The sequence below is a fragment of the Seriola lalandi genome, unplaced genomic scaffold (genome assembly GCF_002814215.2).
Source record: "Seriola lalandi dorsalis isolate HSWRI2012SDOR001 ecotype SW California unplaced genomic scaffold, Sedor1 jcf7180002054953, whole genome shotgun sequence".
In the NCBI taxonomy this organism is placed as follows: Eukaryota; Metazoa; Chordata; class Actinopteri; order Carangiformes; family Carangidae; genus Seriola; species Seriola lalandi.
Genome location: NW_019525504.1, coordinates 1,983,380 through 2,004,356, shown reverse-complemented (window position 1 = coordinate 2,004,356; position 20,977 = coordinate 1,983,380). Strand labels below are relative to the sequence as shown.

Genomic DNA, 20,977 nt, shown 5'->3' with positions numbered 1-20,977 from the left:
GGGGAAAAAAAGAGAGTTCGGTCCTTTTAAAAAAAAAAAAAAAAAAAAAAGTGTTTTTTTTCCCAAATACTCTAATTAGATGAGTTTTTTTTTTTTTGTAAAATTTGGGTTTATTGTTTAGTATTAAATATATATTCTTGGATGTTGTTGCACACTCAGTCAAGCTCTTCTGTACTGAATTAAACTTAATGAATAGAATAACATCTAAACTCTAAATTTAACTGAGATTGCAAGTGTACCATAATAAATACACCTGCTGTTTTCCTGTAGATAAACTGTAGTCCTCTTTCAATGTCAACAAGTTCATGTGTAAAATTTGCATGGTCTATTAACTTGTTATCACAGTGACACCTGGCATTGCTCATTATGCGCACACACTTCAAGGTCATGCCGTCAGGCGAGTGAACCACACTGCAAAAGGAGCAGAAAGCCGGCATGCAAGCGGAGCCATAATAACAACACTGAAGACTGAACCAGGAGAAGTGTCCTGTACATGCACAGGGTGAATTCCTGCACATTATCTGAGCTTGAAATTTCGCTAAGCAGTTTACGTAAGATTGTCAGTTGACTGGAGTGTGGGTGAATTTTAATAAGCATGGAGCCAATAGAGCCAGGCTGTTGACATTTCCTGATCTGCCAAAAAAGACATGAGATTAGCATGTGCACAACAGTCAGTTGTTGTTGGCACAGGCTGGAAATAAGCACCACAGCCTGGTTCAGCAGAAGCATTCCCTCCAGAGACCTGTGCATGTGAAGATTTAACATGCGTTTGGGGGGAAAAGGGCAACACATTGATATCTTTATTACTTTCTGTAATACCTATATGGTGTTATTGCTTCTCAAGTCTGATGGCGTGTGATTCACAGTTTTTCTGTCACGGTGACATTTTACGTAGCGTTTCTACCATCTATGCTTCACTGGGATGGGTGGCATTATAGAACTTTGCCCTTATAAATGTTCAACGCTGACGTCTTAACTGATGATGGTTACTGAACCAAACCAAAGACAGGGCTCACTTCGAAAATCTGCTGAGCCTGGTGGAAACCACACTGTGTCCTGTTTCTGTGGGATTCCAGGCGCAACATAAATCCATCCTCTTTATGTCTCCAAGTTCCTCATTCTGAACTTTGAGAAGGTTTACTATTGACGCTGAAGCCACTGTTGTTTAATTCTATCGTTCTTGTGTGGATGTTATGAATCGAGGTGGGCTTCTTAACCCCTGAGCTACAGGGGCACCTCCCAAAATAAACATCCAAACTGGAAATTTCAGTTTAACTGTATCAGGATGGGACTTAAACTTTTATTGTCATGGTCAAAACAAAAGAAGAAAAATGAGAGATGTGAGAATCTTTGGCCATTAGACCCCATTGTGATGTCATCACATGTGAGAAGGGGGTGAGGCTGTGCAAAGTATAGGAAACCCCGGTGATTAGATCAGGGCAAATTCAAGTCCACACTTGAAGCTCCTGAAAACTTGATTTCACGTTTCTTAATAAAATTTGAAATCCACAACAACATAAAAAGCAGAAATCAAAGTTAAAGTTAAAAAAAGAAAAAAACATAGTGTTAAACAAAGTAAGTGTGGTTCGATCAGACTTCATTGACAAGAGACTACAGAAGCAAATTACCTACCAACTGTTATCAGCTCTGATTGGTCCTTGGGAACACATGACATCACCTTTTCCAAGAGAAGCCCGCCCTCTTCAAACCAGTGAGAAGGGCACAGACAAAAACACATAAGTCTTTCAGTTGAACCAATCATGACCACTTGAACTCTGGCAGATAATTTAGTGTTCATTTACAAGCCCATAACTCATAATAAGAATCTGATTGAGAAAATTGCTTTTCATGACCATTGAATTATGTCGACAGATTCCAAAAGCTGAGGACAGTCAAATATTCTGCTCCTTTTTGGACTGTTACTGTAGCTTTACTTACACAGCCAGTTTGATTTGAAACATATTATGACATTCCTTTGAAAGTTTTAATTAACCGTAAAATGTGTCTGAAATAACAGCTTCACTGAGAGCTGGTCAAAAAAATAAGAAATCAGAGTACAACTCAACTGCACTGTGAACTTTGAAGCGATCATAAAGTGGCATCTATGTAAGGAACAGTTTATATCCTGCTTGTCCTGTAAGTCTCATCATCAAAGACAAATTACTATATGAATGTCTCTTTTTATCATCAAAATAATTGCAATTTGAGAGACGCCTCAGGACAGTGAATTTGGCGTTTGGTCTTTGACTAGTCTCCCTCTGTGATGAGCATCAAAGGGATGATTCAGAGTGTTGTCTGGTGGTCAGCTCAAACAGGGAGCTACAGTATATATAATGTTACATGGTCCTGAATGCCCTCATACACATTTTGTGATAACTGTAGGTAAAAGAGGATCAGAGAGTCTCATGTGTTTAGTGGTGATGATTTTGTGTGGTCGGGTGATTTTAAGAGCAAGATTAGATGAGGATAGGGGATCAGGAGATGTTTGCCCTACTGAGATAACATGCCTCCTCTGAGTTTGTTGACATCTACGCTACTGATAAGATCCGGTAACTTGCACCAAAACTGCACTAAATGCTGGAAACTATAGAGCTGAATTTAATGGTTATGTCTTGTTGTGGACCCAGAAACTTGTTCTGCAGAGTTCAGAGAACAGATTTTATTTGTCATAAAAGAGTTAAGGCTGTTTGACCTTTGGAGCTGTTTTAAAGCTATTTATAAAGTTTATAGAAGTTCAAAAATGCACTTATGCAGGTTGCAAAAGATAAAAAATAAAGAGGAAACTAACTTCATGTTTATACATGTTCCTGCAAGCCTTTCACGTTCAAAGAATCACAACATGAATTCCAGGGAAGTTCTCTTCAGAACTTGATTCTATTTTATGGTATGCAACGATGAACATCTTACCTGATGATTACCTAACCCCATTTATAGAGAATTTCATAATAGATTAACAATGTAAAAATGCAGTAGGTCAATGATTTCCACTACATCTAAAAGGCAGATTGGAAAATGAACCCTTGGTGTGATGAGCTGCTGAAATTTTTACACAGATATGTTGAATGACATAACACAACAAGCCATCATGGGCTTCCATCTTGCCTTTTGAAGTGAGAAAAGTCAAAAACATCTTTTCTGTCCATATGAAATATAATTTCTCACACTTGAGCATCTAATCTCCTCCTTCCTTCCTCTAATCCTTACATAAGTTTAAGACAAGAATCTTAATATGTACTCCAGGTGACCTGCAGGGTTTTCAGTCTGCGTGGGCGTGTGTCTGAACACTTTTCATCTGGAGACTCAGATTATGCAAGGAGTCCTGAAAGCAACCAGCCTACCTCTTTCACACTGCACTACTTCCTTCAAAGTTTGTGTTTCCCAGACGTAGAGTGTACTTGTGAAGAGATTACAGCAGGGCAGTGTTTGAGACTGGTTGGCAAATACACTTAAACTCAAAACAAAGAGCAACCGAATCACTTAAATATTGGTCTTCACTGTGCCTTACATGCCAATAAAAAATATTTTAAAGATCCCATCTAGTATAAAGGTAGATGGCTCAGAGCCTCCTCTCTTCTGATTGGCTCCCCGACCTGTTGTTACTTGAGCTCCAGAGTGAAGCCTGAGAGAGGAGATGTAAAACTACACTGAGATGGTTTTGGTTCTAAAAACCACAAATATATCTTCTCATGGATCAACACTTCAAATAAAACACAGGAAAAGTGTCAAATATGGAACCTTTAAAACTTCTCTTCTTGATGTAATTTATTGTAGTTCTACCACATGTATCCCAGTGGTATCATGTGGCACCACACATCACTGAATTGTTTTCTTGAATGGCTATCAAGATGAACATCTTTGTCCAAAAACCTGCAACACAAAACAATCCTCAAACTCCCCAAGGTCTTAAAACGGTGACTAACACTCGGTGTGTATGAATAAATCACTGCCATCTCCCTTTGTGTATCAACAACACTTCTATCCTGGGACAGAATGATGCCAGTTCACTTCCTTGTCAACAAAGGAAGAGGGGGAACCAGATGGAGAGTTGTTTCTGTGCCCTGTAGAACAGCCGACGCAACAACAGCTCAATAAGCAATGGCCCAGGATGGGGAAATGTGACTGAGACTGGCCCAAGGACCTCTCTGACACCCAATTGTTTCCTGAGTTTCTGTGTCCGGCCTTCCGGACCGGAAACTTTTGGGCACCCCCTAAAGGTGAATTTGTATTTGTGTGTCTATGTGTGCACGCACTGTACTGTAAGTCTCAGTGTGTGTGTGTGTGTTTTGGATGTGAGAGCGAGGTGGGATTGTTAGTGAAGACGCAGGAAGTACACTGGCAGAATGCCCATTGCTTTTTAAAGCGCATGTAGGAAGGGATGGGAACGAAAGACACTGAGCTCTGCTGAACAATGCTGCTAACAGCTGGTCAAGTTTGTTCACAGAGGAAAGAAAGTAGTAACCTTCACCTTTGACCTCACAAGACTCCACCCATATGATACTTTCTGTGGGGTCAAGAGAGTTGAGGAATCACTAAATACTTAGAAAGAGCTGTTGTTTTGGCCCTGGGAACATTCAGACTGAAGTTTCTATTTATTATTTGTTTAAAGTAGCCAGTTATCCAGAGGGTAAGATCACATCATTTAAAGGAAAAAAACACCCTAAATACCTTCTGTTGGTAATATAGCTGTGGTTTTACTATATAATGGCATATGTTTTGTTTTTGATGTGGATAACTGACCAAACATGACAATACATTCAGATAGGTCCGACACTAACAATATCATTCATGCACCCATTTACTTGAATATGAAAGTGGTCCCAGGCCCTTTGGACCCCACAGAAGTATCATAGTATCAGTATCATAGATCAACGTTAATCCTTAGAAAACAGAAGGTGAAAATACAAAAAAGCCAGAAGACTCAAAACACAACAAGGACCAAACTCCAGGGCAAATACCACAAACTAGTTTACAGTAAACTGTTGAACTTCCACGAAAGGAAGATATGTAGGGTCATTATGTAACCCTCTTTTAGTTTACATGTGTGAGAAGTGCTGGCATATGTAGTGTATTCGTGTAATGAGTACCTGAAATCAGCTGTTAAAAAATCCCAACCTACATCAACATACCCAACATGCCCAGTTGTCTTATAGCAATACATAAAGAAACAACAATCAGAATAGCTGTTTGAATGTAATTTGGAGTTTGACTTGTCATTACAGTTAAGCTGTTTATGTGCCTCTCAAGAACTGCACAAACTTCAATGACCAAACATGCCATAATGTTCTGGTATGAGTACATTATACATGAACTGAAGGTGAGCAGTTTTGTAAAAAATAAAACATATATGTTAGAGCTGGGAGGAATAATAGGCACAAGAGACAACAGTTCACCTGAAAAATGTTCCTCTACCCCCCTCTGGTGGAAAATCCCTCAAATACACTTTTGCAAATACCTCTTCTGGGGCCAAACGACAAGTCTGTATAAAGTATTAAATTGTATAATGTCATAGATCTCACCCGTAGTAATATGTCTGATTTTTTTTTTTACACCAAGATCCATACATTATTTAATGTCGAAAATGCCCCATCTCGTAATGATAATGAAAGTAATAAAACAAAATTCATGGATCTGGCCCTTTAAACGTATCAGGGCCAAAACTTAAAGCGATAAACAAACAAACAAACAAACAAACAAACTGGTGAAAACATAAACTCTTTGAAGAAGGGAATTTGGAATTTTGGAATTTATATAATGATTACACGTCTACTATATTTTTCTGTATTATATATTATCGTGTCATAGAATTATAATTTGTAACATAGCAAAGAGCGCAAACCTCTGCCTTGGTCAAACAATCATCTAATGTTATAGTACAGTAACATTACAAAAAAAAAGATCCCTCCACTGAGTTTAGTGCAAATTTGTTCAGGACTTTTTGTGTAATCCTGCTCACAAACAAACAAACAAACAATCAACCAGTGTACTTAGCGGATGTAACAAAGCATCTCACACTTTTATTTTGAAAATGTATAAGTCAGCTTTAACCCGGAAGCAGACAAGTGTTATTATGCTAACGATGTGTCATCAGCACATCAGATCCAGGGTGGGAACTGCAAATATTGGGAAAAATAAGAGTACCAGAGTTGTATAATTATTTCCGTAGAGGACCGTTTGAGACGAGTGAGTGATATTGTGTTTGTAAATAAGCTGTCACAAAGTTAACACGATAGCGGGACTTGCAAACAGACTCGCTACGCGGATCTTCCACAACTGCACCGTTAGCAAGCAGGCTAACTGGCTGATTCCCAGTACGCTCGGGTGCTGACGGGACGGGAGAGAGATGTCCTGCAGCTTATTGGAGTTTTGTCGGCTCCAAGAGCTCAGAACGGTCCGGGACTACTTGTTCCACAACCAGAAAACCGAGCCAGCGGAGGAGAAGGATCAAACAGGTACCAAGGCTTGATGAACAAAACAAATGCATATCAGAATCATGCTATAGCATACTGTATAACTTAACTAAAGTCACTGCACTTCACTTAGCTACCTCTGGATCTATTTAGCTTTAGCACTAATTTAAAAAAAAAGGCATTGATAACTTACTTAAGGACTATGACTTATATTACATTATACCAAGGGTGGCTAATGGTAGCAAGAATTGGAGGAGGGTGGGGGTTCGTCTTGTCGGGAACTAAGCTTAAATAACTAGTTACAGGTTATAGTAAATTAACCGTCCGCTGAATTAATAGCAATTATTTTTTCAGTGCGATACAAAGTAAATTCATGTATACCTAAAATGCATCTTATGATTATATAATATATGATATACAATATATAATGTAATATCGGTTTTTGGTGATGTAATAAAGGTAAATAATTTAATAGTAAGGGTTTGTAAAGTGGATGAAGGAGCTGCAGCAAGGCACAGAAAGGGTGAAGGGAATAATCTGCCTGCCCTTTATGCTATGAGTCATCCCACATGAGGCGCATGAACCAGTCACTCTCCTTAACACATTACTGCAGGATGCTCAACTGAGGAGAACAGACATGCACAGAAAGGACACTTGAACTTGAACACATCATTTAATACTGATGCCTGTAGATAAACAGAATGTGTCATCGCCTCAGTCTTTTAACACAGTGACATTGACCGAGGCATTGTGGTTAATGCGTTATAAATGTCCATGGCAACAGGATTTTGTCCTGGATTTTGCTACTTGTTCTGTCACTCAGTCTTCCACCCACTCTTGAATATTTTTAGGTTATCTCCCTGTAGCGCAACCTTCGTCAGTGTTTCCCTTCTAGTCCTATCTCATTTTGTTTTTATGGCTTGCATCTACAGTATCTGTTCAGGTAATATTTTTAGTAGCTGGTTTTAGCACTTCCATCTCCTCAACTGCTGTGACTTTAATTTCACTCTCCTCTGTAACAATTAAATCTGTAACTTTGGTCTCATCTTGGAATTTATTGTCTCTGAAGTCTACTGTAGTCTGACACTGTAGCCTCACCGAAGACTTAACCTAGGGTTTTCACAACGATTGACTTCATGCAGTGACGCAATCCCTAGGAAACCAAGACTCGAGCAAAGGGAGATGGACCACCACCAAGACCTCACCACTGCACAAGCACTGTCAGCATGACTTCACAAACTAAAACCAATTTTAATTGGACCTCCTGTTTGTTCACTTTGTCTTCAGCAGATAATCAGCTGTCTTGGGACACATCTGACTGGGAGTCAGCATGGGATAGTGGCGACAACAAAGAGGAGGAAGCCACTTCGGCCTCAACGGTCTGTGTTGTTTTTTTAAATTGACAAAAACAAAAACCACGATTTACTTTCTCCAATATTTCATACTTACCTGACATTTTGTAAAGGACTCATCACTAACATTTTCCCAGATTTAAAGCAAAGACTCTTTCCCACTGACCTAGCTCTTTGCTCCGCAGGTGGAGGAAGAGGCCGTGGGGCAGAGTGCACCCTGGCTGCAGGACTGTGTTGTGTCCCTGTCGCCCTGCTCTGATCTGCTAGTGGTGGCCCGTGAACACAAGGCAGTCTTTCTTTCAGGTCAGATACTCACACACACGCGCGCACACACAGTACACAGTGGTGTCAAATATTGCTGTTAATGCTTATTGATCTTTACAGCTAAATGGCGTACAGATGACAGTGGCAGAGAGGAGATGACTCTGGCTGTGTCTTGGACTGGAACCCTCAGTACTGAAGAAGGGTGAGAGAAAATCATGGGAAGAGAAAATAAAAAGAATCGTAGAGACAGGAATGAGGATGAAGTTTAGGATGAAAATGAAAACAAACAGTTGTTTGACAGTGGGGAAACAATGAAAGCATTCTTCACCGATATACAGAATTGAGCTCAGTCACGCACACATTACACCTTGCTTTGTTTGTGCTCTCTCCCTCCAGAGAGTGTGTAAGCAGCTCCGTCTGTATCCCCCTGGCAAGCCAAAAGAGGTAAGAAACGCTCGTGTGGGTGATGCATGAGATGTGTGTGGAAGTACTAAATGCTTGCATGTATATAAAACACGTGATTTTATTCATTTTAACAGTGTATGTATGTGTGTGTGCATTCCTAGGAGCTCCACAGGGCGGCCTGACTGGACCTGTGTAGTAGTGGGCTTCACCTCTGGATATGTCCGTTTCTACACAGAGGTACAGTCTATAGTCAAATCTTATCTCTCCGTCTTTGTACTTCACTGTTACTGTAGCCTGTGTAACGAGTGTCTTATTCAGATGGTCAGCAGTAAAAGGAAACAGGAAGCCATTCAGTACAGTCTTGAAATAGTAACTGAAAAAGTATCAAATGTTAATCCGATTGTGTCTCGTCAGAATGGGGTTCTGCTCCTGGCCCAGCTGCTACATGAGGACCCTGTATTGAGACTCAAGTGTCGCACATATGAGATTCCTCGTCATCCTGGAGTAACAGAGCAGGTGATGTACACACTGGACACTGTATGAGAAAATAGGCCGCCCACTGATCAACTGTGTGATTACAAATACATTTTTGGTACAATAAATCCTCTAAACCACAGAGAGGCTCTAACAATGCAGCAGCCTTCTTGGTGAACAGTTTCAGTCCAGTCCCAGGCAGTAACAGCAGTGTCTGTTGTCAAAGTGTTCCAAACTTTCAACTATAATTTGTGTTGTGTTGGCATCTAATGCATCAGGCAAGTTCAGTTAAACTTAAACGTTGCATTCTGTTTGCTCTCCTCTGTTGTTTTGCCTCTTTTTGTCACTTAAAAAATGCAGTGATGTAGCTTTGTGAGAGATGTCAGAATTAACCAAATTATGTGACAGCAAAAGTGTATTTCCCATAATGTCAAACTGACATTGATCTTTATCCTGCCACAGCATGAGGAGTTGAGCATCCTCTACCCTGCTGCTATGGTCACCATCGACGGCTTCAGCCTCTTTCAGTCTCTGCGTGCCTGTAGGAACCAGGTGGCACGAGGTGTGTGTGTGTGTGTGTGTGTGTGTGTGTGTGTGTGTGTGTGTGTGTATGTGTGCGTGTGTGTGCACCAGGGTGTATTCATGCTTGTGTGTGTTCATTATAGGATGAGAGTTACAGGGTTTTAGTTTTAAGTGTTACAGGATTGTTGCAGTGTGTTAACAGAAACTTTCTTTTACTTGCTGACTGGGTGAATAGAGTTTGCCACAAGGCACTCAGGTACTGAGGAGACATGCACTTCCCCACACTGCACTACTACCATCACACACACAGGCACCTTATGCATATGTATATATGCAGCCTCTAGAGGGTTAGAAGCCGAGCTTCTACAGGGTTTCTTTGAGCCTCCAGTAGTAGTGGGTGTGGGTGTGTGTGAGCGCGCCTAACCTACCTGTGAAATGCTTTGTGGCTGAACATAGTCTTTACTACTGTTGAAGGACAGTGCTACAGTTTTAAATTGAGCTTAATGCAAGCCATGGCTACTAGATGAAAGGCAAATAATAGATAATGCAATCTCTTATTAGAAATTAAAAAATGCTCTATTTTATTGAAGTTGTTGCTTTTCATGTCATCAGCTGCTCTTTGCATCTCTGTTCAATCAGCCGCAGCAGCAGGTAGTGACGTGATCCAGCCTCCTCCCCTGGCCTATAAGAAGTGGGGTCTGCAGGACATGGACACCATTGTGGATCACAGTAGTGTGGGTAAGATGGATTGACTGGTGGTCATAGCCTATTCCCCTTTTGGTGTGGGACTCCATCACAGAGTTGCATTGATTTGAGGTGATTCTGAAATGGTATTACAGCGTTTTCCAATGCAGATATAACTTCCTGGAGACGCAGCAAACAAGATTTATTTTTATTCTTTTTGGATTATCATGAAGAAAAAGTAAAAATTCACTGTAGATTTGTCATATACTGTTAAGATTCTGTCACTTGAAATTTAAGCTTGAAGGAATGATTGACTTTCACAGGAAAATATTGTATTGTTTTGTCAATAATATCATTTTCTATTAATCTCTGTTCAACTCACTCTGTCTGTCCGCTCTTCCTCCTGTTAGGCGTCATGACGCTGTGTGTGTTTGACCAGATGAAGAACGCATCTATCCTGGGGGGGTTTAATGCTTCCGTAAAGGGCAGCCCCCCTGCCATGAGCCAGTATGTCACTGTGGGAGGAGGGCCTTACACAGGCTTTTACTATGCTGTAGAGGTGTGTGTGTGTGTGTGTGTGTGTCACACTGATGTTCACATTACATTACGTACGAGACTCTTAAGAGTGTGTGTGAAAGAATGAATTTGAGACGTTGAATAAACATGGCTGTTCCTCTGGTCTCTGTGTGTTTGCAGGGAAGCTCCCAGCCTCTTCTCTCTCATGTGGCTCTGGCTGTGGCTAGTAAACTCACCTCAGCCCTCTTCAGTGCTGCCAGGTATGTCTGAGTGTGTGTGCAGTTCCATGTGTGTATAAGCAAGCATAACACATTTCTAAGACATAGTCCCGAAGCCATTAAGACCAGTGATAGTCACAGCAACAAGGTTAAGTGAATGAGTAATCTCTGTAGCATATTGTTCCAAACACAAATAGGGTTGTCCAGTGTTTGTGTGTGCACTTGTTTCCTGTCAGGCACACACGCACACACACAATTGGGGGACTGAATGCTGCATTGTTCAGTCTTCTACTGCTGTAACAGCACAAAGCAGTCCAATCAATAATCTGTTTTATAGCCTGTACTCTTGTCGTTGCCAGCTTAATCCATACAGGGAGGTTGGATGCTTTCATTCTCCCTTTCGCCCTCTTTCTAGTTTATCCTTTCTCTCACCCACCACATTTATGACTTTTCATATATTCTAGCCTCCCTTAATCTTTTCTTTTTACTTGGACTCATCGTCTTATTTGTCTTCCTCTCAGTGGGTGGCTCGGGTGGAACAAGAACAAGAATGAAGAGGAGGCTGTTCAGAAACAGAAGCCTAAGGTGGAGCCTGCGACGCCCTTAGGAATCAGGTACCGGTCATGATATCTATCACACCGGCACTGTAAAGCTCGTCCTTGTCCTTTATCTTAAATCTGACCTCTCCCTTCCAGATTTGGTCTCCCAGACTCTCGTCGCCACGGAGAGTCCATCTGTCTGTCCCCCTGCAACACGCTGGCTGGGGTGACGGATGACTTTGGTCGAGTGACGTTGTTGGACCTGGCCAGGGGCATTGCCATCCGCATGTGGAAAGGTGAGGGGAGCGTACAGCAAGAAGAACAAAGACTAACAAATGAATAATGTAGGGGTTTTGTAAACTGCTTGAGCTGAGCTAAAAAGGTTGAGCTTTTACATCACTTTTATCTTCCCTTAGTCTTGACTCTAACTTTATTTGCTGACGGCACGAAACATTGAACCCACTTAGCATCTGTACCTTCTTGAAAAGGATGCCAAGCCATGCATTCAGATTAAACGTGTTTTTACTGTGTCTGTGTCATGTAAAGATAACTATTCATTAAATCAACTGCAGGTTACCGTGACGCTCAGCTGGGTTGGCTGCAGGTTCCAGAGGAGCGAGGTGATCGGGAGTTCTCCCCCTCTGCCTCCCTCCCCAGACGGCACGCTCTGTTCCTGGTCATCTACGCCCCCCGCAGGGGAATCCTGGAGGTGTGGGGGATGCAGCAGGGGCCTCGAGTTGGAGCTTTCACTGTGGGTAAACACTGCAGGTATGCACAAATGAAATCTTTTTCACCACAAACATATATGTGTAAATATGATATAATCTACAATATAATGTGTATAATTTACTCTGTGTATGTGTGTGCATGCACTTGCAGGTTGCTGTATGCTGGCTACCGTCTGATGGGGGTGAACAGTGTGACTAGTCAGGGCTGGCAGCTCCACACCCAGCAGGTGTGTCTGCTGGATCCCATCACAGGAGCACTGAGGACGGTGAACATCCCCTTTCACCTGGCCCTCAGGTTGGTGCACAGACAGACTGTTCATTAACTATTTACGTCCTGGTTTGGTTTGCTTTTAAGGGAAGGAAATTTATGGCAAATGGACTGTTATTTACTTTCACAGAAAAGGTTTTCAACCACAGCTTAAAGAATCTTCATATTCTTAACATATTCTCCCCCAAGCACAAAATGTAGGCTGCAGGACTTTGTTCCCAGTCTACAAGTTGTTAAAGACATCTTTTTATCAAGGGTTGCCAACAACCCATCCAAACCTCATCTTTCTGTGTCCCGTCCATTTCAGTGACAAGAAGAGCGAGCGAGCCAAAGATATGCACCTGTTAAAGAGACTGACTACCATACTAAAGAGCAGAGACCTGGAGCCTGGTAAGAGATACAAGATCTTACTGGAGATATAGAGGTTTACATTTTTCTTCTATGCGTTTACTCGCCTTTTTCTTTATAGATATTTTGGAGAGCGAAGCCAAAAGTGCGCTGCTGGACATTAAACACCCTGCCATTAAAAAGCAGGTATGACTGAAGATCAGTACAAAGGCCCCCGCACACTAATGCGCACAGTGTGTTCAGCGGTCAAAACTCTAACTGCAGTCTTTGCTTTTCCCTTCAGGCTCTGGAGTCTCTGCTGTCCAATAAGAACGCTCCTGTGTCTTGTCTGACTAACATCACATGCACCTTGTACGACGCTCTGAAGCAACAAGGTACGTACCAGTTCACCGGTGAGAGAAAACATTGTTGACATAATATTAAAACTGGACTGTCATGAACTGTTTGCCAAAGTATTTTCTCAGCTGCATGCCTGAAATGTTGAATTTAAAACATTCTGTAGTGTTTGCTTTAAGCTAGATGCCTGTGAAGATTCTCAGTCATCCAGGTCATGTTTATACAAGAGGAGGGTAACTGGTCTCAGTTGTAGTTGAAGTTTATTGAATGTAATATCTTTCACGATGCTTGTATTGTGTATGATGTTGTATTTAAACGAAATGGCAGACTCTGTGATCTTATTCCTATTTTATAAAGGGTAAAAAACATAAACTTAAGTGTACTAGTTTCGGTGTGGTTTGATGTAAGAGGTCAACAGGTGTGAATGAGCTTGATAAAACTATAAAAATATCACTATCTGTGCCTGTTCTTAAAAATAAACTTAAAGCAGCTGCTACTAAAATATATGTAGAACTTGTATATTACCCTGAAAGGCTGGGCTCTTCAGAACTGGTTACTCTACTCTGCTATTATTTTTTATTTACCATTTATTTCTGATTGTGTATCTTGCCTATTGGATTAATGTCTGGACTGATGGGATAGATGTTTTGGGACCATTTAGTTATTAGGTATTTTGTGGTTGTAATTGTATTTGTGCATGCTGTAACTGGGACCCTATTCACAAGCTTAGCTTATCATTTTCTGGATGCTTTGACTTGTATTTTATTCTGATTTGTGTGAATTAATTGAAGTGAATGAAATCTTTGACGAGAGGTACATCTTCAAGTATCTGCAAGCAAGTCCAGTTGCCCTCGATTCAACTCTTTTTGGATTGCTTTATACTAGATATATATATTTCAACAGGTTTTCTCTCTTTATTAATGGTGCTTTGTTTCTGCATCACAGACCCGGAGGAAGTGGATACAGCTTTACTGCAGCTGTGCTTTTCACAGCTCAAGCTGCTTCAGCTCTACACTGACATCCAGCAGCTGCACTCTGCTGCAGACGTAGAGGCCTCCTCTGAAAATGTGGGCACACACACACTTTGTTAATGGTTCTTACATAAACTGTTGTAATACAAGATAACGTAGGCTAACTGAAGGTTTTATTTTCACTTTAGGTCAGTGTTGTTATTGGTGTTCCTCCTAATTCTGAGCACATGTAGTTCTCCTCCAGTTAATATTTTCTCCCCTCCCAGCAGGATTCCCTGGAAGGCTTGAGGGATGAATTGTCCCGTGTCGGCCCCACCCTGCAACGCTACGCTCAGCTCACCTCGAGACCCAGTGTTTCTTTTGCCCAGGACTCACCTGACTCACCCCTGCCTGCCCAAGCCTTTCTCTCCCAGATGGAGTGCACCGAGGAAGGGGAACTGAAGGTGATCCGAGGGGCTGAAACTGAATGGAACCAGCTAGGTATGGCAACATTAGTGTGTACATTCAATGCCTATACTTTTACCAAGTTCCCCTGATAGATACACGCACCAAGCACTTTATTAGGAACATCTGTACACCTGCTAATTCATGCAATTACCCAGTCAGCCAATCAATCATGTGGCAGCAGCGCAGTTGATGAAATCATGAAGATACAGGAGCTTCAGTTCATGTTCACATCAAACATCAGAATGAGGAAAAAATGTGATCTCTGGAATTTTGCCTGTGGCATGATTGTTGGTGTCAGACGGGTTGGATTGAGTATTTCTGAAACTGCTGATCTCCTGGGATTTTCACACACAACAGTCTGTAGAGCAGAGGTCACTAACAGGTGGACCGTGGTCAGACCCAGACGCTGTCCCATCTGGACCTGGATGTATAACCTGTAAATTATTGAGAGTTATTCAATTTTGACAGAGCGTTTCTGTTCTAATCGGCGCAGCTTTTTTTTTTTTTTAGCCTTAATGGCACTGGTCACATAATGCTACTCCGCCTATCACTGCGGGTGAGGTACGTACACAGGGGTGAGGCGATGGACACCGTCAGAGAAATTAGTGCAGAAATTGGGAGTGAAAGAAAGAGAAAAGGAGGTGTTAAAGCTGTTCACTTGTTATAAAAATAGCTGAGAAGATGTTAAATGGAGTTAACAAAAAAGAAGAAAAGGAAAAAGTCTAGCTACACCTTTTTAGGCCTATTTCATTTTTGTAATATTATGCTCATTTTCAAAAGTTCTGTTATGTATTTATTACAATCTTTATTTTCCTTGAAATGAGAAAAGAACCTCTAATGATTAGTAGAGAAGTTACTTATCATCACTTGGCGCTTATGTGTCTTTGCAGGGAACTTTCTGTTCTGGGGTTGTCTGTGTGGAAAAAGCCCAATCCATAAAGTGTGTGACACGCTACAGCAGGCTGGCATCAGTCCACAGCAGCTACTGGTAAGATGGAGCGAAAGCCTGATTGATGGGTTTAGAGGTAGAAAGTCCTGTAGTGTTGCTTTATGAAATAATCAGCCAAAACAAGAATTAGAATAATCGAAATCCTGATCCTGTCACTTAAAAGAAAAGACATAATTCATTTATAGTGGTAACCCATATAGTTTATTACCCTTGCTACAGAAATATACGACTATACGAATCCATCAATTCTCCCTCATAAATTCCAATGCCAATGAAATAAGAATCAAAGTAATTTTAAACCAATCAAATAAAGCTTATAGAAACTCATACTCACAACCTTTCAGTCAATTTTACGCAGTTAATAGATGAGTCCATTGAAGGATACTGCACGGACATTTAAATGCAATAACCACATTTAAATTCAGAGCTCCGCTGCAAACACAGAAATGTCTCTTCAATAATTTCAGTTAGTGAGATTGTTGTGAGTTGCGTGTGTGAATGAGTGTGTGTTTTCTAAATTAATGGGTTTTTCTTGTTTTGTTTTCTTTCTCTGTTTCATCTTTACACTCCCTGTTTCTCTGTCAGTCTTTGCTGTTGAACGTGTGGTTGCAAAGGGAGAAGGAGGTGCTGCAGAAATCAGAGGAAATTGTTAGAAACCTACACACACTGCTCATCGCCCTCAGCAACATGAAAGGTAAGTGTTCTTCTTCTCTTTGATGGAGGACACATCAAGGCTTTGATTGGTTTTGGTTACAATCAATTGCAACCAATGAAAGTCAATAAAAAAAAAAAAGGATGAGAAGAGAGGTACCACTTCTTTTTCTTCTCCTCAGGTGCAGTTGAGGAGTCATGGGACACCCAGTCCGTCTCCCCCTGGTGGCAGCAAGTTCGCTCCACATGTATCCAGTCCCACAACGCTGCCGCTGCTCTGCTGGCGGCCTTCGTCGCTCACCGTGCCGTGAAGGCTAGCATCACCAGCCAGGCTGACAGCAAGGTAGAGAGGTCTCATAAACACACATTCACGTACATGAGCGTTCTCGTCAGGCAAAAATATGAAAAACACCCCCCTTTTAAAATCATTCAGCACCACGACAACACGTGTTTCCTTCTACTAGGCTCAGCCATTAAAAGCCGCACTCACATCCTGGTCTGTTTTATGTGTTTCTGTGTGTGTGACAGTTGCAGTCAGAATGGGAGGCGGTGTCCCTGGAGCTGGAGCAGTGGGTGGTTTGTGTTCACCAGCTGGAGGATGTGCTGGTGCTGCAGACTCTGCTGTTGGTGCCTCCTCCTCAGGGGGCAGCAGGGGGTGCTGCGGCACAGTGCTCCATCAAGACGCTGTTGGAGGGAGGCACTGGTAAGCTGTGGACAAGAAGGTCCTCAGGAATATTTCTTGATGTCTTACTTTCTGGCCTGTCTGCGTCTTGGGCCCATTGACAAGGGGTGTTGGGGTACGACGCCCACCCATGGTGCATTCAATTCCCCCTACTCCTCCATTATGCACCGTATACACTACCAAAAATTAGTTTTCAAGTATAAGAAAAAAACTAGACTGAGAAACAATTTCTGTGTCCACTGTAACATTTGAAAAGCCATTAAGAGTAATGAGGAAAGTTAATGTGAATGATCCATGCGTGACAGACAATGAGACACCACTCAGCCGGGGCCGTGGGAAGTATGGCTGGTGAGGTTTCTGCAGCAATCTATCATTATTATTATTATTATTATTATTATTATAATTGTACTGTAGCATGACACCCCACTCCCCTGGTCTCTGTCGCTGACAACCGGCCTGTTCTCATTTATATTACCGCGAGCAGAGGAACTATTCCTGCTGGTTTCCTACAGTCTGTTCAGCTTCCTGTTGATCTGTTGCGGTAGAACACTTGGATCAGATGCAGACAGCGTCTCCAGCATTAACAAAATAAATCTCAAATCCAGCTTTGAACCCGTAGCAGCACTTCAAATGTGTGGCTTTGGCCTGAGTGACAGCTCTATGCCATCAATGAAGTTATCTTGATTTCTTCCTAACTAGGGTGTTTTTATTCAGTCATTGTTTTGCTCATGTAACAACATGATGCTGTCAAGATGTTATTTACTATTTTGGAAGGGCATTATGAAAGTTCTTTTTTTTTTTTTTTTGTAACTAACTACAACTGTAATGCTGTGGTTTTACTGGCTAAATTCCAGATACACTGCATTCAGTGGTTTAGCAGGAAGACCACATACAAGAGGTGCAGTAGCCTCTCACAAAAAAATAAATAAATACATCAGTCAAAAAGAAAGGAGAGGGTGGCAGATGCCCTTCCAAGAAGTTTCCCCAAGCGACACTGCTGCTGCTTTTGTCTTATTTTTGTCTTTTATTTTCTGCTGGTTTCTTTCTAGATGAGCTCAATATTCTGGTTGTGGCTACATGAGACACATTCTCTTATATTTTTATTGTCTGTAAAGGTGGCATTGCTGACAGTGTCTCCAAGTGGGTGTTCAGGCACAACATGGCCCCTGAGCGACTGAAGGAAATCCTCCAAAAGAGAGAAGACAAAGATGCGGAGGACAAACTAGAGCAGAAGGCAGGAGAAGAAGGGACTGATGAGAAGGAGCAGAGCCGAGACGACACAGACACGACAGCAGGTCGGGACCAAAACACATCTGGCAGCTGGATGTCGACCTTTGACATTTAGATATTACACGACACATTGGCAGTCATGTAAAACAGCTTTAACCGTGCTCTAACTGTTAATCTTTTGAATAACCTTTTATAAATTCATACAGGCTTATTTGAGATCACATCTAACTCGAACACTGTGCACTGTTTCTCCAGAGCTGTTGGTGGCCGTGTGCCAGCGGTTCCCACACTCCCTCTCACCTGACCTGCTCTTTGCCCACTGCTGCTGGGAATATGTAGTGCAGTGGAACAAAGACCCAGAGGTGCACACACACACACACAAACATACAAATATTGTACTGTGTGTATATATATATATATATCATGTGGATACATTAAATAGTTCAAAAGAAGTACAACAGCCATCCAATGTTTAAAAATCTATTTTATCTTACGGATTCTGGATCTTACGGAAACTGGCTTGTTTAAGCAAGTATGGATAATATTTTTATATTAAACAAGCCAGTTTCCCCAAAGGAGAAAGGCATGTTTTCATAAGTCCAATAAACAGGGATGACGACAAACCAGCCACCTTTGTTCTTAAATGTGGACTCACACCTGCTTCTCTTCCTAGGAGGGTCGATGCTTGTGCTGCGCTGTGGAACATTTGAGACAGGTCTCCAGTCCACATATCCAGCTAGGTTAGTGGCTTTTTTTTTTTACATGTTTGCAAATGCTTTTTATTGAACAATATGATTAATATGCATCTTATATTATGTTTTTATCTACAATTGTGAAGGAATTAATGTGATGTTCTTCAGTTATGCTTAAACTAACAGCTCAAACTTGAAGTACTATGTAACCAGTAGTTATATCAATGCCCCCACTTTGTTAATAATAAAACTACTTAAAGTGATAGTTATTAGTTTGTCATTGGACGTTATTGAATCTTCCTCACAGGTATTTCTGCAATGATGTGGAGTACGTTCATTGTGAAACGGTTTTCAGCAGCAGCTTACCTCATGGAGAAGGTGAGTCATGCGGTATCCAGTTAATCTGTGCATCAGTGGGAAGATGCTGCTGAGTCTTTCAATGAGTCAGGAAATATATAAAATGTTTACACCTGTTTTTTCTAGGTGGGGAAAGCACCCAAGGATCGTTTATGTCGACGGGTAAGTCTGTGTTTCAGCACAGATTAAAATATATGATGCCAGTTTTGGTATTTGTTAGATTTGCTGATTCCTTGATTAGATGATTTCAGATCTGAAGTACTGCAGTAACTGTATAAAGCTCCATACCAGTGCATTAAGGGTGTGTGTGTATGTGTGTGTGTGTATGTGTGTGCAGGATGTCGGGATGGGAGACAAAGCTGTGACATGTTTCCTGGGCTGCTGTGTGCAGCTGCTGCAGATCCTCATGGAGGTGACTGGAGTATTGGTTAAGAATCAGTCCCCTTTGTCTTTTATAAATTACTATGTAAGTAAAAAGATTCCAGGAAAAAGCATGGAGAATGAGCAGTCCAGCACAAAGCATGATGGTCAGTGAAGCGTGGCCAACACAAATTTTTGAATAAGATTTGAGGCTTTTCATTGAGAATGCATTAGAGAGTGTGTCGGCTTTTTCAACATGCAATAAAAGGAGGTGAGATTTATTAATAATGTACAAGTCAGGCTTTAAAGTGAAGATTATAGTTGACACATAAGATGTAATCATCATTAACATCTGTCATCAATGCAGTTTTTTTTTGTTTTACTACTTTGTACTTTACTAGTACTACTTTGTAGTACTACTGCTGCTACAACTATTGCTACTAATGTACTGCTACTAATTAATATCATATTTAACATCAGCATTTAATTTATTAGCTACCTAGCTTACTTGAAAATCCTCTCCAGACATGTTTTGAGAAATGATTGGTGTCAGAATAATATCATAATATCTGAGAATAACAAATATTGTTCATTTAAAAGATTTGACTGCTGGACACAAGATGTCTCCGGTTTACTGGAAAGTCCATCAGTGTGTGTGCATGTGTGTGACCTGGAGGTTTCAGGTTTCCACATCATTCATGAATATTTTGGCCTCTAAACTAGCTGTGATGTCACAAAATCATCTCATGTGTATGTGTTAAATTGAGATGTGAAGAGATGAATGTGAAAACAGTTTCTTACCGTCAGACTGCACATACATCATTGTGCTCAGTGAAGCTCAAGTAGTAACTAGAAAATTCCAGGGAAATTTTGAGTGCCACGGGGGCTACTGCCGGGATGAGTACATGATTTATTTCCAGTGTTCAAAAGTCACCCATCATATTCTGGTTTTGAGAAATGTCTTGATATAAAAGACTCTGATATAAAACAATGTCACATCCCTCCATCATGTATTATGTGGGAAATATCTCATATCTGTCTTGTTTTTTTTAATAAAACAAGAGGCAACATGTCTTCAAACTGGCATTTAAAGGGTTAAAATCCTGAAAACTAATAATCATTTGGTAGGTTTGAGCAGAACTGAAGGGGTTTAAGAGATTTATGCAAAAAAAAAAACACTTTCTTGCAGAAATCCATACCTTCAGCTGTAACACAGCCAAAATGATCAGCAAATCAAAAAAGAAAAGTAAAGAAAATGTCCAAAAAAGGACACCTGAGGTTAATAAATCCCATGACGTTTTTTGCCATTTTTATGCTCTACTATGATATGTATTTTTTTGGCATTTTTTTGCCATACTATACTGTGACGTTTTATGCCTTATTATACTATGACGTTTTTTGAAATTTTATGCCATACAATACTATGACGTTTTTTGACATTTCATGCTTTACTATAATATGACTTTTTTTGCCATTTTTATGCCTTACTATACTGTGACGTTTTGTGCCTGACTATACTATGACGTTTTTTGGCATTTTTATGCCTTATTATACTATGACATTTTTTGAAATTTTAT

General features: G+C 40.9%; 1 protein-coding gene across 10 annotated transcripts in view; it reads left to right on the top strand.

Moving 5' to 3' along the window:
- Positions 1-6,063: 6,063 nt before the first annotated feature.
- The window catches only part of rab3gap2 (RAB3 GTPase activating protein subunit 2 (non-catalytic)), a 22,642-nt gene continuing 7,728 nt past the window's right edge, over positions 6,064-20,977 (top strand). For 2 of the 10 annotated variants that reach the window (XM_087170571.1, XM_023394690.2), the window contains exons 1-30: positions 6,064-6,449; positions 7,698-7,786; positions 7,945-8,062; positions 8,144-8,225; positions 8,420-8,467; positions 8,590-8,665; positions 8,843-8,944; positions 9,365-9,464; positions 10,064-10,162; positions 10,519-10,667; positions 10,805-10,884; positions 11,364-11,456; positions 11,538-11,677; positions 11,954-12,149; positions 12,261-12,404; positions 12,685-12,767; positions 12,847-12,911; positions 13,009-13,099; positions 14,007-14,128; positions 14,299-14,512; positions 15,370-15,467; positions 16,014-16,122; positions 16,262-16,422; positions 16,608-16,782; positions 17,877-18,056; positions 18,247-18,353; positions 18,665-18,731; positions 18,991-19,061; positions 19,167-19,202; positions 19,378-19,506. In XM_087170571.1, coding sequence (XP_087026697.1) covers positions 6,341-6,449; positions 7,698-7,786; positions 7,945-8,062; positions 8,144-8,225; positions 8,420-8,467; positions 8,590-8,665; positions 8,843-8,944; positions 9,365-9,464; positions 10,064-10,162; positions 10,519-10,667; positions 10,805-10,884; positions 11,364-11,456; positions 11,538-11,677; positions 11,954-12,149; positions 12,261-12,404; positions 12,685-12,767; positions 12,847-12,911; positions 13,009-13,099; positions 14,007-14,128; positions 14,299-14,512; positions 15,370-15,467; positions 16,014-16,122; positions 16,262-16,422; positions 16,608-16,782; positions 17,877-18,056; positions 18,247-18,353; positions 18,665-18,731; positions 18,991-19,061; positions 19,167-19,202; positions 19,378-19,506 — 3,333 coding nt within the window. In that variant the 5' untranslated portion in view covers positions 6,064-6,340. Of the gene's footprint in view, positions 6,450-7,694; positions 7,787-7,944; positions 8,063-8,143; positions 8,226-8,419; positions 8,468-8,589; positions 8,666-8,842; positions 8,945-9,364; positions 9,465-10,063; positions 10,163-10,518; positions 10,668-10,804; positions 10,885-11,363; positions 11,457-11,537; positions 11,678-11,953; positions 12,150-12,260; positions 12,405-12,684; positions 12,768-12,846; positions 12,912-13,008; positions 13,100-14,006; positions 14,129-14,298; positions 14,513-15,369; positions 15,468-16,013; positions 16,123-16,261; positions 16,423-16,607; positions 16,783-17,876; positions 18,057-18,246; positions 18,354-18,664; positions 18,732-18,990; positions 19,062-19,166; positions 19,203-19,377; positions 19,507-20,977 lie in introns of all 10 variants that reach the window. The other 8 variants (XM_087170570.1, XM_023394689.2, XM_023394691.2 and 5 more) reach the window with 6 other exon arrangements.